This window comes from Pseudorasbora parva, chromosome 25, assembly GCF_024679245.1.
Source record: "Pseudorasbora parva isolate DD20220531a chromosome 25, ASM2467924v1, whole genome shotgun sequence".
NCBI lineage: Eukaryota > Metazoa > Chordata > Actinopteri > Cypriniformes > Gobionidae > Pseudorasbora > Pseudorasbora parva.
The window spans coordinates 23,275,372-23,290,235 of record NC_090196.1 but is presented as its reverse complement, the minus strand read 5'-3'; the positions used below and the strand labels follow the sequence as shown (position 1 = coordinate 23,290,235).

Below are 14,864 nucleotides of genomic sequence, written 5' to 3'. Positions count from 1 at the left end.
GACAGGATATCAGTTTGTGATGTCTATTACTTTACATAACAATCCTCCTGGGATTCCGAAATAGACTTTTGACCTCTGTAGTGGACATTATATTTTAGTGAATTTCTCTGAAACCATACATGTCACAGTTTGAATGTACTGTAAAGAGCACATTGGCTTTTCAGAGATACCAAATGTAAGTTGTGGAAGTTTCACAATGACAACTCACTCTTCTTGGACTGACTGACATTAATTTAGTGATCAAATTGAACACTCGATTGAATATATATATATATATATATATATATATATATACATATATACACACACATTATCATTTAAATCTGACTATTTATAAATCAACATCATATAGGGTTATGGGTTTTCAAAACAAAATATTACTTTCTGTTAATAGGGCACTGACTTCATACATGTCCACTGAGGACAACAGGACTTAAATCATCAGGCATTTTGTTTTTATTTCAAAGTGTTTTTATTGTTTTAAATGTACATACCAAAAACAAACAAACCAACATACATTATCTTACGTCATACAAGGCATCACTATCCACAAACCTCATACTCTGCAGACATGATCTCACATATCCCCTTTCGTCGCAGATTTGCATCCAAAGTTATCCAAAGCGTACTGAGAATGCACACAAAACACAACAACAAACAAAAAGAAAAAAAATTAAAAGAAAAAATAAATTACAAATTAAAAATTAAAAAGGGAGCGGAGGGGATTATTTTTTAATCTAAAGAATTAGCATCAAATGCATTTTCATAATAATCCAAGAAAGGTTGCCATACATTCTGAAACCTTTCTGCTGAGTTTTGGACTGTAGTTCTTAACTTTTCAAGCTGAAGGAAGGACATAATTTCGCACACCCAGCGTGAGTGTTTTGGAGGTGAGGAAGATTTCCAATTTGTAAGAATTAGTCGGCGTGCTAACAGTGTAGAGAATGCTATTAATTGAGATTGGCCTCTTGAGACCCCAACTTTCATCAGGCATTTTGGGAGACAAAAAGTGAAAAGGGAAATAAATAATATTTCAACATTCCTATGAAATGTTAGATATTATTATGATAATCTTGCCACTTATTTTTTTCATTATAGATACAATCATTGTACATAATGGGAAAACCCCCTTATAGCCATTTTACACACATATTGCATGAAGCAAAAATGTATAACCTAAATGTCCTCAAAACTTTTTGTTCTGATTCTGAGGCGAATAACAGTTGGCCATTATCATTTCGTGTATTTTGAATTATTTAAACAATATTAAGAATATGTTTCTTTTGAGCCTCAAGTTTATGGCATGGAGCCGGAGGGTTTGTCAGTAAAACCACCAACACAGCTCCCGTCTTGCAAAAGTAACACGCGAAACAACGATGGCAGCCCATGAGGTGTTTGTGGAAGTCAAAACCAAATCGTTTATTAAAATAAGTTACTGCTCTAACGTCCGCAAATGTTATGCAATATCAGCAGCGTTTCTAGAGTTAGCTAGTTTTCAGCATTAAGTGCAAGAATTAATAACAAATACTTACGCTCATTTTCAATCATTTATTTTAAATGACCAACGGTGCTTACTCCAAGTTTATTTGAGGGAAACAGAGGAGAAAAACGGTGCATAAAGCAAGAGAAGCTGTTATAACCTACCTTTTATTTTACGTTATTTGTAAAATACTGTGTACGATTTCCATAATCCATAGGGCCTTGCATCGTTGTTTCGCGGGCTATGTGACGTCAGAGCTCGTTACTGGGAGTAGGCTTGGATATAGGCCGTACGAGTTCACGGTTTGACTGCCGTTCCGGTGCATTTTCACAGGTAGAAGGCATGGTAGAAGGTTGGAAAAAAATACGGGGTACGGGTTTCCTGGAACGATTTATTAGTATTTATTAGTAGCTTTCTTTCTTTTGCTGTGTTCCCACTACTCGTTTGTTGTCTATGATTTGTCATTCTGTGTTAGCTGCACTTGTTCACCTTATCAATTGTCAGTAACGTTAGTAGGTTTTCAGTGTTCTTTCTGGTCTCACTTAATACGTTGATGTTCGCCTGCCTATCTATGGAAATACCCGTGCCGTGTAACTGTTTGAACCTGATTCTTCTTCTTTGTGCTTTATAACGTACAGTGCCAACCAACTGCCAACCATATAACAATTTGTTGTTTAATACCTGGATGCGCATGTGCACAATTGGGTTCCCTTTTTTTTCAACTTCAAACCTGCACACAAACACTAGATGTTGCAAACAATGTAGGCTAAGCAACATTGTGGTGCATTCGCGAGGCAACACATTTGTCAATTCATGATTAAATAAAGCTTATCACAGCTAGTAATCATTGCAAAACTTTTCTCATGGACTAACAAAATATGTTTACTGAGATAAGACAACACGTTCTCTCTATTTCTTCATTTATCATGTTTCACATTCATTTTAATAGGAAGGTTGAAAAGGAAGCAAGATCTGCAACAGATGACCTCCACCCAAAAAAAACGAAGATGTCTCTCTCATGTTTTAAAGCCATGTCATTATGGTGAAATATTATTATTTCACCATAACGATATGGCTTTAAAGCTCTGCTGCTGCCACACAAAGTTGTTTATTTTGAGGTTTAAGGTTATTTTCCTTTAAAGATGAGTCAGTCTAATGTATTCATTTTTATAATTTTTATTCCTCTTAGTTTCTCTCAGGTAGGAAAAATAGTCACTTTACAATTAATTATTTTACCTTTTTTACTCAAAGTACTGTAATCTGTATTATTCTAGAAAGTGCATACAGTCTTTCACAGTTTTCTTTTCATTCTTTTTTTTTAAAGTCTAATTTATATTCTTGTGATTTGTTCATCACAGTCAGCGAGAGGGAAAGAATGTGTGTGCGATCTAAAAAATTTAGATCCTCCTTTTCCTAAGAACGAACTAACGAAAGTAGAGACCACTGCCTTACAATGCATTGAAACTATCACTTCAGAAAAGGTAAATTATATATTTTCTCCTCTTATTATATTTCATTCATTAAATGTTAAAAAAATGTAAGTAAATTAAATCAAATTACATGAATTATGTAAATATCTGCAGATGACAGACTTAGACAGACTTGTGCTGGGTCTACAGCAACGCATCAAGCAACTGGAGGACAACGTGATCCTGCTAGAAAAGGAGGATAACAGCAATCTTTACGGGGCCGTGTCTCTGCGCATCATTGAGTTAGAGATCATCGAAATTCAGGAACTCCTCGGCAAACTCAAAAGGACCACCAACGATTATCAGCATCTCAGTGTACAGACTGCAGCTCAGGTGACTTGTTCAAAAAATGTGCAAATCCATTGCGATGTAAAATATATTTTTTTCTAAGCAAAAGCACTAAAATAATAATAATCACAAAGAAATACAGATATACAATATACATAAACATAAAACACAACAATCTCAAAAATAAAAACAATATAATATGTAACAATTTTCAATAAGGTGTGGTTTGTTAACATTAGTTAATGCATTAGCTATACATGAATTATATATTTACAGCATTTATTCATCTTTGTTACTGTTAGTCAGTAAAAAATATAATTCATTGTTTATGTTAGTTCACATTTGCAACTTTTAATTTTAATAATTAGTATTACTGAATATTAACATTAACCATGAATAATAAAATCTGTAGAAGTATTATTTATTTTTAGTTCATGTTAACTAATGTTAACAAACAAAACCTTATTGTAAAAAATATTTATATTATAAATTATTATATAAATCGTCCCCTTGGAATTATGAGGTTCTATCTGGCATTTTGTCAGTTTAGTTTTTCACATATTCTTATTCTGTGACAACATCTATCTATCTATCTATCTATCTATCTATCTATCTATCTATCTATCTATCTATCTATCTATCTATCTGTCTGTCTGTCTGTCTGTCTGTCTGTCTGTCTGTCTGTCTGTCTGTCTGTCTGTCTGTCTGTCTGTCTGTCTGTCTGTCTGTCTGTCTGTCTGTCTGTCTGTCTGCCTGCCTGCCTGCCTGCCTGCCTGCCTGCCTGCCTGTCTGTCTGTCTGTCTGTCTGTCTGTCTGTCTGTCTGTCTGTCTGTCTGTCTGTCTGTCTGTCTGTCTGTCTGTCTGTCTGTCTGTACTGTAAAAATAACAGAAAAGTACCTGGACAATGTCCAGTAATTTTACGGAAATTTCCATTAACCCCATTACAGAGAATGCAATGAAGTTCAAAATTCTAAAAAACAGGTAAAACACCTGTAAAAAATAAATACGGTAAATTACATTAAATTAGTCCGTCCATCTATCTATGCAGAAGTCCCATTTACTAATGTGAGAGGCTTTTGATATTGTATGAAAAAGACTTGTTCCCCATATGATTTTTCATTTTGCTCTTTTCCCTATATGGAATGCAAAATCTTTGAAGCTCAATATCTTGAAACTTTTCAGAATGCAGATAGAACCCTATAATTCTACGGTGGAGAAATTGCCTTAAACCTGGAAACATTTCACCACACGCCACTGACACTAACGTTACAGTTTTTCTCGAACGCTTTGGCACATTTTTCAAAACAAACATTCTCTAAACTACAAGTTCAATTGTCACAACTGTTTGCTTTAACATCAGATCTCTATAGCATGTCTGCAAAATGAAGTTACTCAAAGGGAACGCAAAGTTTCTCTGGGGAACGCAAAAGTTTTGTGAGAGAAGATTTGAAAAATAAATCTTAAATCCATCCACCACCCTTTCTTAGGGGCTCCATACAAAACAAATGCAATTTGCTTAAATTAATAAGAAATTCTATCCTGAGACTATTTGTTCAGAGAAAAAAAAATCATTCGAGAATTGAGCCAAAGCAATTGAGAAAAACAAAATGGTATTCTCATTTTTTATTACTTTTTTTTATTACATCATTACTCATTACTCAATTGTCCAAATTCTTATAGCTTGAAGATATGAAGGACACAATGGCGGAGTTGGAGAAGTTCGACAAAATGCAAGTGCTTAAAAAATATAGAGAAAGCCGCATCAAGAAGAACTTGGATCATTGTAAAGATAAACTCAAGGCTACAGCAGCACCTCCAACAGCTTCCTCAGGTACACTAAAGACCCCAATAGCCCCTTAAAGTCGGCATGAAGTGGAAGTTACGATTGTCTTTTCTTCCCTATATTACATACTGTATATTCAAGTGAAACGGCTTCTTGAACAAGAAAAAAAATGTAGGGTAGATTATTATTTTGTCCATTGAGAACTGATTTGATGGTTAAATCGCTCTGGTTTGCTATTGCTGTGATCTGTGGTTGTCGATTAAACAATGTTGGGGAGTAACTAGTTACATGTAACAAGATTACATAATTTAATTAAAAAATAAATGTAACTGTAATCAGTTACAGTTACTGAGAACAAATGTGTAATAAATTACAGTTACTTATGAAAATCTTAATGATTACAAAGTGGTTATATCTGAATATTTACTGTAAAAAGCTTGCATATGTTGATTAATTTTAATTTGTTGCTTTGCCTGTTTTTGATATGCACGATGCCTCATGCCATTTAAAGGCAGTTTAGTAACGCGTTGCTATTCTGATTATTTTGATTGGTTCTCGTTTCGACTACAACCTGTCTGAGAGTTGCCACCATGCCAAGTGATAAAAAAAACATTGTAGTGCTGGAAATTGGAAAAGTAATGAAACGTAATCAATTACTTTATAAAAAAGTAATTAAAATAGTTCAACTATACTTATTACATTTTAAATAGGGTAACTTGTAATCTGTAACCTATTGCATTTCCAAAGTAACCTTCCCAACACTGCGATTGAATATTACAAGGGCACGTCATTAAAAAAAAATGACGTGCACGGATAAATGATTTATAATAAACACTGCTATATTCCATTTAAAAAAATGAGAATTGTCCATTTTGATTTTCATTTGTACATTACACAGGTTTTCTTCTGTTTTTAGGTCGCTGTGGTCTGGGTCGTGTGGTCAATGTGGCTGGACCTAGAACACATTCCCTCACTGTGTTTGGAACATCCTACCCTTACGGTGCTTGGGGTCGAGATGCAAATCCTGCTCCAGGAGACGAGAACAAGTACTGGCTGGTGGTGCTGTCAAGTAGTAATGTATATGGCAACTTGATCCGCCAGTACGGTACCTTGAGTACTATTATATTAGGTTTAGGACCAACAGATAAATATATATCGAGCTCCAACCCCACAACAAACACAATTCAGGGGCCAAACATGGTCATGTACGGCAATGCGCTCTACTATAACTGCTACAACACATACTCCGTCTGTCAGTTCAACATGACGACTCGTTCCGTCAGTACTGTGGCTTTACCTAATGATGCCGGTTACAACAACAAGTTTCCTTTCGCACACCTCGGCTACACATACGGCTATACAGATATAGATTTTGCCACAGATGAATCAGGCGTCTATGTTATATACGCTACAACAAGCAACTTTGGAAATGTGATTATCAGTAAAGTTGAGACTAGTAACCCGCCTGTTTTAAACCAAACATGGTCCACTTCTCTTCACAAAAGGACTGTCACAAACACCTTCATGGTGTGCGGTGTGCTTTATGCCACTCGTTACCTGGATAAAGAAATAGAAGAGATCTTTTACTCTTATGACACCAAAACCAACAAAGAGCGATACGATTTGAGAATTCACATTAAGAAGATGCAGACTAATATTGAGTTTCTAAACTATGACCCCAGAGATCATCTCTTGTATGTCTACAGTGATGCCTACATTCTGACTTATCAGCTCATCTTTCAGTAAGTCTCCAGTGAACTTGAACAATGTACTTGTAATCAAACTAACAACAATGGAGACAAACAAGGCAAGTAATCAGGAAGTACACAGGACGTGAAACAGAACAAGAAAATACACATCAAAATAAAAGTCCTTAAACACAAAACAGGGGAAAGGAATTGTAACAGATTTTATCATTAAAATGAAATTTAAATGAAAAAAATTGTTAGTGCTGAATAATCAAAGCTTACAACCATGAACACTACACATATACATATAGAGAGAACATTCTTCCATGTCTGATTTGAATATTCATAAGCAGATTTGTAATATTCAAAATGCGCACACACATTTATAATATTCCAAGCTTTTCATATTTACCTTATTTCACTGCAATTCACACACAAAAACAACTGAATGAATGGCTGTTTTTTTAGAAGTAGGATGGCCATATGTCCAGATTGTGGTTTTGGTCTACAGCTAATTTTGCCCTTCGTGATAACTAAGGGGGTGAATTTTTTTTTTAAACTCATTAGTTTACATTATATTAAGCCTTAAAGTTTTGCATAATTAAGGGCACGGCCACTTGGGAGTGATAGGTGGATAGCTATTTATCTGCTTTCTGTTAGTCATCGCATCACCTCAGCCCTGCCCACATCCCGCCTTTTGCCCATTTTCTGTTTTCCGGAAGTGACACAAGACGACACATTGCTAAGATGGCAACGGCCAGCTCGTCTCTACTTTACACTTCAAAACTGATCTGCAGAATCCTATGGGTGACGTCACAGACACTACATCCATATTTTTTTACAGTCATTTTACATTTTAAGCCACACTCATTTGTCCTCCTTTTTGGAGTTGCGCTGAATCGGCCTAAAAAAACAGCTCTAGAATCTATTTTGGGTTGGCTGAAAGGGGTGTCAAATAAATATCTGATTTATCAGAGTTACAAAATAAAACGTAAACAAGCCTCCACGTGCTCACTTTGTCACTGTGAAGTGGACGTTAGTAGTCAAGTGAAAGCCGCCATTGATCAACATTCCAGCGCGGTAAAAACTTAAAAGTACATAAAAGCACAAAACATAAAAGCCTACATCTTCTTCCCTTAGGTCATTGTAACAAAGTTTGTTGAATAAGGAGGAAGAAGACGGGGTCGGCATGACTGGGACTTGTGTTTATTCAGAACTTTCTGATACAAACAAAATAAAGTCACGCTCACAGCGCTCTCGACAACTCAGTTCAATATGTTCACAGCAATCTTTCTCCAACTCTCCGTCTAAGCGCAGACCTCTCTAAACCGCGCCCCACTTCGCCACAGTCATTTTTTTTGAGAAGCAACATAACCTCAGGATGACAGTCTCCGCTGCAAAGCTTTGGGAAGTCTATCATGCAGTCAAGCATCACTGTATAACAGAAATACATAAATAAAACAAATAATGAATGCGAAAAATAAATACACATTTTGGTTCTTAAAGAGCTGCATGAGCTGCTGCAGAGGATGTACTACTTTAAGAACTGAAATGTGTATTTATTTTTTTCATTTTTTTCTTGCATTCATTATTTGTTTATTTATGTATGTCTGTTATTTCCAGAAGTCCAGAAATGTTATGTTTTTCAGGCACTGTGCAATTTGAAAGACAGGTTCATCTCAGTGGTCAGTTTTTGAAATGGACATCACAATGTCTTGAATAAATACAAATACTGTGAACAAACACTTTTTTGCCTCTTCTGTTACACATAGGTCTACATTCAGATATATCATAGATCAAGTTGTCTGGCAATGAAAAGAGGTGGCTATTTCAGAATCACTGTATCATAATAGCATCAATACGATGGACAAAATTGTATTGTACGAGTGCACCAGAGTCCTATGTGATTATTCTCGCCTCACTAAAGGCTGCAAAGTGTTTTCTCTTTTGGTGTTATGGAAATGACCAGCCTTAGGGTGACTCTGAAGTATTCACTACAGTTAACAAGCAGAATCACTGAAGATGAGGAACAACAAGAAGAAAAAAAACAAGAAGAAAAGGGCAGAAATACAACAACTACAACCGACTTGAAGACACACAGCCTTAGAAGAAATTAACTGGCAATAAAATCAATATCTCACCAGATAATGATTAAACAACTCTAAAAACAGCATTTCCGTATTCATTTATTACAAACCAGTTTGGCTTGATTTCTTTTATATGGAACGTGGAGTATGTTTGAAGTCACCATTATGGTGACTATTTTATTGGTCAAGAGGACATTTGACTGATGTAACGTAACAGAGTTTGTGTTTAGGGGCATGAAAATGTAAAGTCGATGTCCCTGCAATAACAGACCGGCGGGCATCTATAAATTATTCCTTAAAGAATTTTACTGTTTACAAGTTTTCTGCATTTAGTTGATCCTGGTAAGCGCATCATTGTCACAGTTGAAAACCAACGCCATTCCTCTTACACAGTGGAGTTTGGAGTTACGGCATTTGTTTCTTGGCAGACCGTAAAGTTTGTAACACACGTCTCGCTGTCATCCTGTAGAATTCAACCAATCAGAGGACGACTTCAAAACTCCTGAAGTGTTTCCAGAACTGTGACATACGTCAATATGAAGTAAAATAGATATTTACATGTCTTGACAGTTTTATTTGATCAAATATCAAGAATCTAAAAGGTGTGAATCATGCCTGATACACGAACACTTTAGTTTTATGACCGTAAGTCATTCTCTTCAAATGCTGCTGAAATTAGAAACGTGTGTACTAATGTTGTATGTAACATTAGAGCTGGTCCTTAAATTTACGAATATCCAACTTTAAATGCCAACCAACTTTATGCCAGTTTAATCATGGCCAATATCTGTTTTAAAGCAGTAGGTGAATAATTCACTCATTGATTTGCTTAATAAAGTGAATATGCAAATAAAAGATTCATGTTAATGGGTGAGTTTAAAAAGACACTGACAGAGACGTGCTGTATTTATTAAGCTGTATTAAGCACATTTATTTTATTAAAAGGTGTAACAAAAACACTTTAAAAGTCTCAGTTACATAATGATATAGACCAAAGAAATTGTTTAACCATACTGTGTATACTGTGCAATTTGGATTGACAAACTATAAACTAATATGGCATTGCATTTTTTTTCATTGTAAAGACTCAGTTAAAGGTGTCATATGCTAAAAGATAGGCATCATTATACATGTAAAGTCTCCTATCAACAGGATTGTAGTTCAGATTGGCTATTCCAGCAGAAACTTTCTCTAAGGGCAAAGAGAGAGTGTTTATCTCTTGGCCAGTGGTTGTATCGAAGGCATAAAACACTTCTTCTTGGTAAGTATTAACAAAGCGTGTCGCGTACAGGACGCCGCACACCATAAACGTGCTGGTGACGGACCTCTTAAAGAGATGCGTCTTCCAGGTATGTGTGATATTGAGCTCCAGCGGGTCTAAGCGACTCAAAACAATGTTGCCGTGGTTCTCCTCGGTGGCGTATATCGCCCACACGGCGTCTTTGTCACCCTCCAGGTCGATGTCTGTCCAGTCACGGCAGCTGTAGTAGCAGAAAGAGAACTTGCTGTCGATTCCGGCACCATCTAGTTTTATACGTTTGGTTTCTTTTGTTGTAATGTTGAAGCTGCAGATTTCAGCAGTGCTGTAGCATTGGTAAAATACGGTATTGTCGTACAGTATAGTGCCAGAGCCCTGAACAGCATTTGCGTGGCTGTAGGATGGTGCTATCGGTTCATCTTTGTAGTTCCTACTGGCCATGAAATCTTCGTACGAGTTGTACATCCTGATTGTGCTCCCATGCTTGTGTCCACTCACCAGACAGTGTTCCCAATAACGTTCCTTGCTGTTCAGTTTGGCATCCCTACCCCAAGCACCAGAAATATAGGACTTGCTGATGGAATTGAGCTTGGTGACAACTGGAGAACTTATGTTGGACATAAGACGCTGATGACAAGTGCCTGCAAATGGAATGACATGAATTGGTGATACCGTCTCGTTCATGAAGAAACAAACTAATTTTCACAATGCTCTTGAAGACATCAGTGAGACCACAACGTAATTGTCAAAACATTTCTCCACTCACTGATAGTCGTGTACTTACTTCTGAAGTCTTCAGGTATAGTTTTGCAGGTCTGTGCTCTGTTGTTGAGATCTCGTAGCCTTGTTTTCATTGTCTCTAGATTAAAGACATTACTTTTGTACATATTCTGGATGTACTTCTTTGCGTTAGTCAACTGAAAGAAACAGAAACATTGTCTTTGAATCCATTCAGAAATCAGTTTTTTTTTTCTGGGTCTATTTTATTTTTTATTTTATTTTTACAAATCTTTTGTTCGTTTTCAATTCATGCATTTTCAATTCAAGGAACTTCAATGAGGAGCAAACCGTAATCAGAAGAAATTTTCTGGCACTTCTGACTTTTGGATATGAATGCAGACTAAATGTGAGCTTCTTGAAACAGCAGTTATCATGAACAATGATTTTCTCACACAAAATATGGCTTCAGAAGATTTGTAGCGATTATCGTTGTTGACTAAAATGAATAAAAACATTTTTTGGTCATTTAAATAAAGGTGACCATGGACCATAAAACCAGTCATAAGTCTCACAAGTATATGTGTGGGAATAGCTAACGATACATTGTAGGGGTCAAAATTATCAATTCTTGTTTTATGGCAAAAATCATTAGAATATTAGTAAAGATCATGTTCCATGAAGATATTTTGTAAATGTCCACTGAAAAAATATTGTTGGTTTAACTTAAAAAAAAAAGTTTTAAGTAACCTGTGCCTTAAAATGTTGAGTTTATTGATTTAAGTTGATACAATGAAGGAAATTGGTTTAATAAATAGAAAATAAAAATAATATTGTGTTTGAACCACATAACAAATGTGATAAATCATGAAAATAGCACACTTTGGCATGTTTCACGGTGTCATTACAAATAAAACACACACAATTGCCCAATATACTTACAAAATCTTTTAATAATATTTGAATAAAGGTTGTTTATTTATTTTAAGGGGATTTTTTTACGATAGATAGATAGATAGATAGATAGATAGATAGATAGATAGATAGATAGATAGATAGATAGATAGATAGATAGATAGATAGATAGATAGATAGATAGATAGATAGATAGATAGATAGATAGATAGATAGATAGATATATTGTTAGTATATTGTTTTTTTGAAAGTTGAAGTTCTGAAAGTTAAAGAATTTCTAAAACTAAAATGTATCCAAAAGGATATTGTATGTCAAAAAACAAAACAAAAATCAACTAAATAGCAAAAATTGTCTGCAAATTGAAAAATATACAGTTAGACCAAAGCAATTGTGTATCAAAAATACATCCTTAATCTAACATTTGCCAAGAGAAAAAAGTGCAAAACAGAGAAAATTGTCTTAAAAAGAGACCAAAGAGCAGACGTTTCAGCCCATGAAATCAAACAGAAGCAAGACTCTTTTATAGGCACAATTACAAATTGTTACTATCTGAGCTTAATTAATGGGGTTGTAAGTAATTACCAAAAATCAATTCAGAAAAAAAGAAGAAGAAAAACTATAAATATGACATATTATATGATTAGGCTCAGGTGTTAACAATTTGTAATTGTGCCTATACAAGAGTGCTGCTTTTAATACACTTTTCACACTTTTTTTCACTGGGAAAATGTTAAATTAAAGATATATTTTTGATAGTCCCTTGCTTTAGTCTTGTATGTTTTTCAGTATATATATATATATATATATATATATATATATATATATATATATATATATATATATATATATATATATATATATATATATATACTGAAAAACATACAAGACTAAAGCAAGGGACTATCAAATATATATATATATATATATATATATATATATATATATATATATATATATATATATATATATATATATATATATATATATATAATAAAAACTAAACACTGGTAGCGACAAATAATATGGATTTTTTTATGTTTATTTATTTTTTTATGTAGTTTGGACGTTTTTTGGAGACCGGTCACTTTTTAGAAAAGAAAGATCTACCTCCTTCAGAAGGTCGCTTGTCGCTTTGCTGGGGTTTTTCTTGTGAGCATCACTAGCAGTATAATAAATTTGGTCAAGTTCATCCATCAGCTGCCGCAGGTGAAGGGCATTGTACAGGCCTTTTGTGTTCAGATACTCAAACGGTTTCAGGCGGGCTGTGATGTTCTTAAGAGTGAGTTCCATCTTTGGCAGTTGCACATCTTTGTCTTTTACCTGAAGGTTTACAAAGCAAAGGAGTTTGCTAACATTATTTACTTACAGAATAATTCTACAGTACGTTTTTAAAGGATCTCACCTTTTTATGAAACTCTATAAGATTGTTCTCGCAGGTCTGGACTTGATTTGCAACTTCCTCGAACTTTACAGTAGGGAAAGCCCAGATAGAGCTGCTTAATTTACACACACAGGAACCATTATTCTGTTCGCCTGGAAATCTCTGAGCTTGGACAGTCGCCTGATTACACACAAGACACAATTCTTGAATAAAATGCCTTTTATTAAACACTTGGCTTTAATTAGTTAAACAATTATATGAAGACTTTTAATGCATGAGATTCATTTTGAGTACAAAAAAAATCTTTATTTTATTTTATTATAATAAATTATTTTTTGAGTCAAATAATGTGATTTAACCACTGTAATATGTACAGAAAATAAATATAAATAAACAATATTGTATATGTATTTTTTTTATATAATAATATATAAAGTCATATACAGATAATTTAACTAACTCTGGAACAAATTTATTTTATTAAATATACAGTCAAACCAAAAATTATTCAGACACAAGATATTTTTTTTTTACTAGCGGGTGCAGGACACTATAGTTCATTGATGTAAGTATGGAAAGCAAAATAAAGTAAACTGTAACATATTATACCCCAAAATTCTTCATACAGTGGACTACCACACTGTAAAAAATAATTTAGAAAAAAAGTTACCCGGTTGCCTTAAAATTTTGAGTTCATTGAAATTAAAATTTTGAGTTAATACAATGAACATTTTTTGAGATTTGACAACCTTTATTAAAATATTAAAAGATTTTGTAAGCATATTGGGTAATTGTGTGTGTGTGTTATTTCTGATGACGCAGTAAAACATGCTAAATAGTGCTATTTTCATGATTTATCAAATTTTTATGTGGTTCAGATACAATATTATTTTTAGTTTCTATTTATTTAACACATTTCCTTCATTGTCAACTCAAATTTTTTAATTTCAATAAACTCAACATTTTAAGGCAACCAGGTTACTTACTTTTTTAAGTTAAACCAACAAAAAACAACAAACATTTTTTTACAATGCTGTAAAATTGATTTTAAAAAACTGGGACCAAAATTCTTCAGACCCTTTGACCTGTCTATGTTTTGCTTAAGTATATTTTTAATTGCTAATTGCTAAGTATATTTTTTAATTGCTAATGTGACCTTTCACACCACAGACTGAACAAAATGAAGCAATGCTTGGTCATTGGTTAACCTAAATTATCTAATCATGTACATAAATTGAACAGCTGATTGGTTTATTGTAATCCATTACATTCAAAGTTATGAATGTAATAGATTCATAACTTTACATTCATAACTTGTAAAGCCCCCCTAGTGCATATAACAACCATCGCTTTGTGTTGTTGGACAGATAAAATTACATCATTTTTTCAGTGCACCAAAACGCCACATGCTTACAAGGAGGTATAATTTTGGCTATATTATTTGTGTCCCCTTCAAAAAATGCCCTTGAGAAATTATATGTTTATTGTCCCCTCCAACTGTTAGATTGAATTTATGCCCATGCTCAAGATGAATTTGTTAGAATGAGTATTTTATTACCATTTTCTAAAGTGAAAGAACTGTGATTATGTGAGAAAATGTTAAAGGTGTATAAGTTTAGTTTTGACTGTATATTTATGTATACTTATTATAACATTCCAGTTATAATAAGACATTTCTATCCACAAAATATCCAAAACAGATAAAAGATGGGACTTACTGTGACTGTGAGGACCAGCAGGTATGAGAGCATGATGAGCAAGTGACCCCGAAATGTTAAACGTCCTGCTTTAAACAAC

General features: G+C 34.1%; 2 protein-coding genes across 3 annotated transcripts; one reads left to right on the top strand and one right to left on the bottom strand.

Moving 5' to 3' along the window:
* Nucleotides 1-1,801: 1,801 nt before the first annotated feature.
* Nucleotides 1,802-7,824, top strand: LOC137064854 (olfactomedin-4-like). Of its 2 annotated transcripts, XM_067436386.1 has the most exons (6): nucleotides 1,802-1,850; nucleotides 2,430-2,679; nucleotides 2,839-2,961; nucleotides 3,064-3,282; nucleotides 4,918-5,068; nucleotides 5,937-7,824. In XM_067436386.1, exons 2-6 carry the CDS (start codon nucleotides 2,623-2,625, stop codon nucleotides 6,764-6,766), a joined length of 1,380 nt encoding a protein of 459 aa, XP_067292487.1. In that variant the 5' UTR covers nucleotides 1,802-1,850; nucleotides 2,430-2,622; the 3' UTR covers nucleotides 6,767-7,824. The 2 variants fall into 2 exon arrangements, with proteins under 2 accessions (XP_067292487.1, XP_067292486.1); XM_067436385.1 differs by lacking the exon at nucleotides 1,802-1,850 and having other exon boundaries at nucleotides 2,159-2,679.
* A 2,058-nt stretch (nucleotides 7,825-9,882) lies between these two features.
* On the bottom strand, nucleotides 9,883-14,844 carry si:ch211-194m7.8 (olfactomedin-4). The gene is made up of 5 exons (XM_067436558.1): nucleotides 14,786-14,844; nucleotides 13,089-13,247; nucleotides 12,794-13,006; nucleotides 10,838-10,970; nucleotides 9,883-10,694 (listed from the first exon to the last, which is right to left on the bottom strand). The coding sequence occupies exons 1-5, from the start codon at nucleotides 14,816-14,818 to the stop codon at nucleotides 9,883-9,885; spliced, it is 1,350 nt and encodes a 449-aa protein (XP_067292659.1). The 5' UTR covers nucleotides 14,819-14,844.
* Between the last annotated feature and the right edge of the window lie 20 nt (nucleotides 14,845-14,864).

Coding starts and splice junctions, on each gene's coding strand:
- si:ch211-194m7.8 (XM_067436558.1), bottom strand. CDS start 14,818: ATGCTCTCATACCTGCTGGTCCTCACAGTCACA. Junction 13,007..13,088: donor TTATAGAGTTTCATAAAAAG/GTGAGATCCTTT, acceptor GTAAACCTTCAG/GTAAAAGACAAAGATGTGCA. Junction 10,695..10,837: donor TATACCTGAAGACTTCAGAA/GTAAGTACACGA, acceptor TTCCATTTGCAG/GCACTTGTCATCAGCGTCTT.
- LOC137064854 (XM_067436386.1), top strand. CDS start 2,623: ATGAGTCAGTCTAATGTATTCATTTTTATAATTTTTATTCCTCTTAGT. Junction 2,962..3,063: donor AAACTATCACTTCAGAAAAG/GTAAATTATATA, acceptor AAATATCTGCAG/ATGACAGACTTAGACAGACT. Junction 3,283..4,917: donor GTGTACAGACTGCAGCTCAG/GTGACTTGTTCA, acceptor AAATTCTTATAG/CTTGAAGATATGAAGGACAC.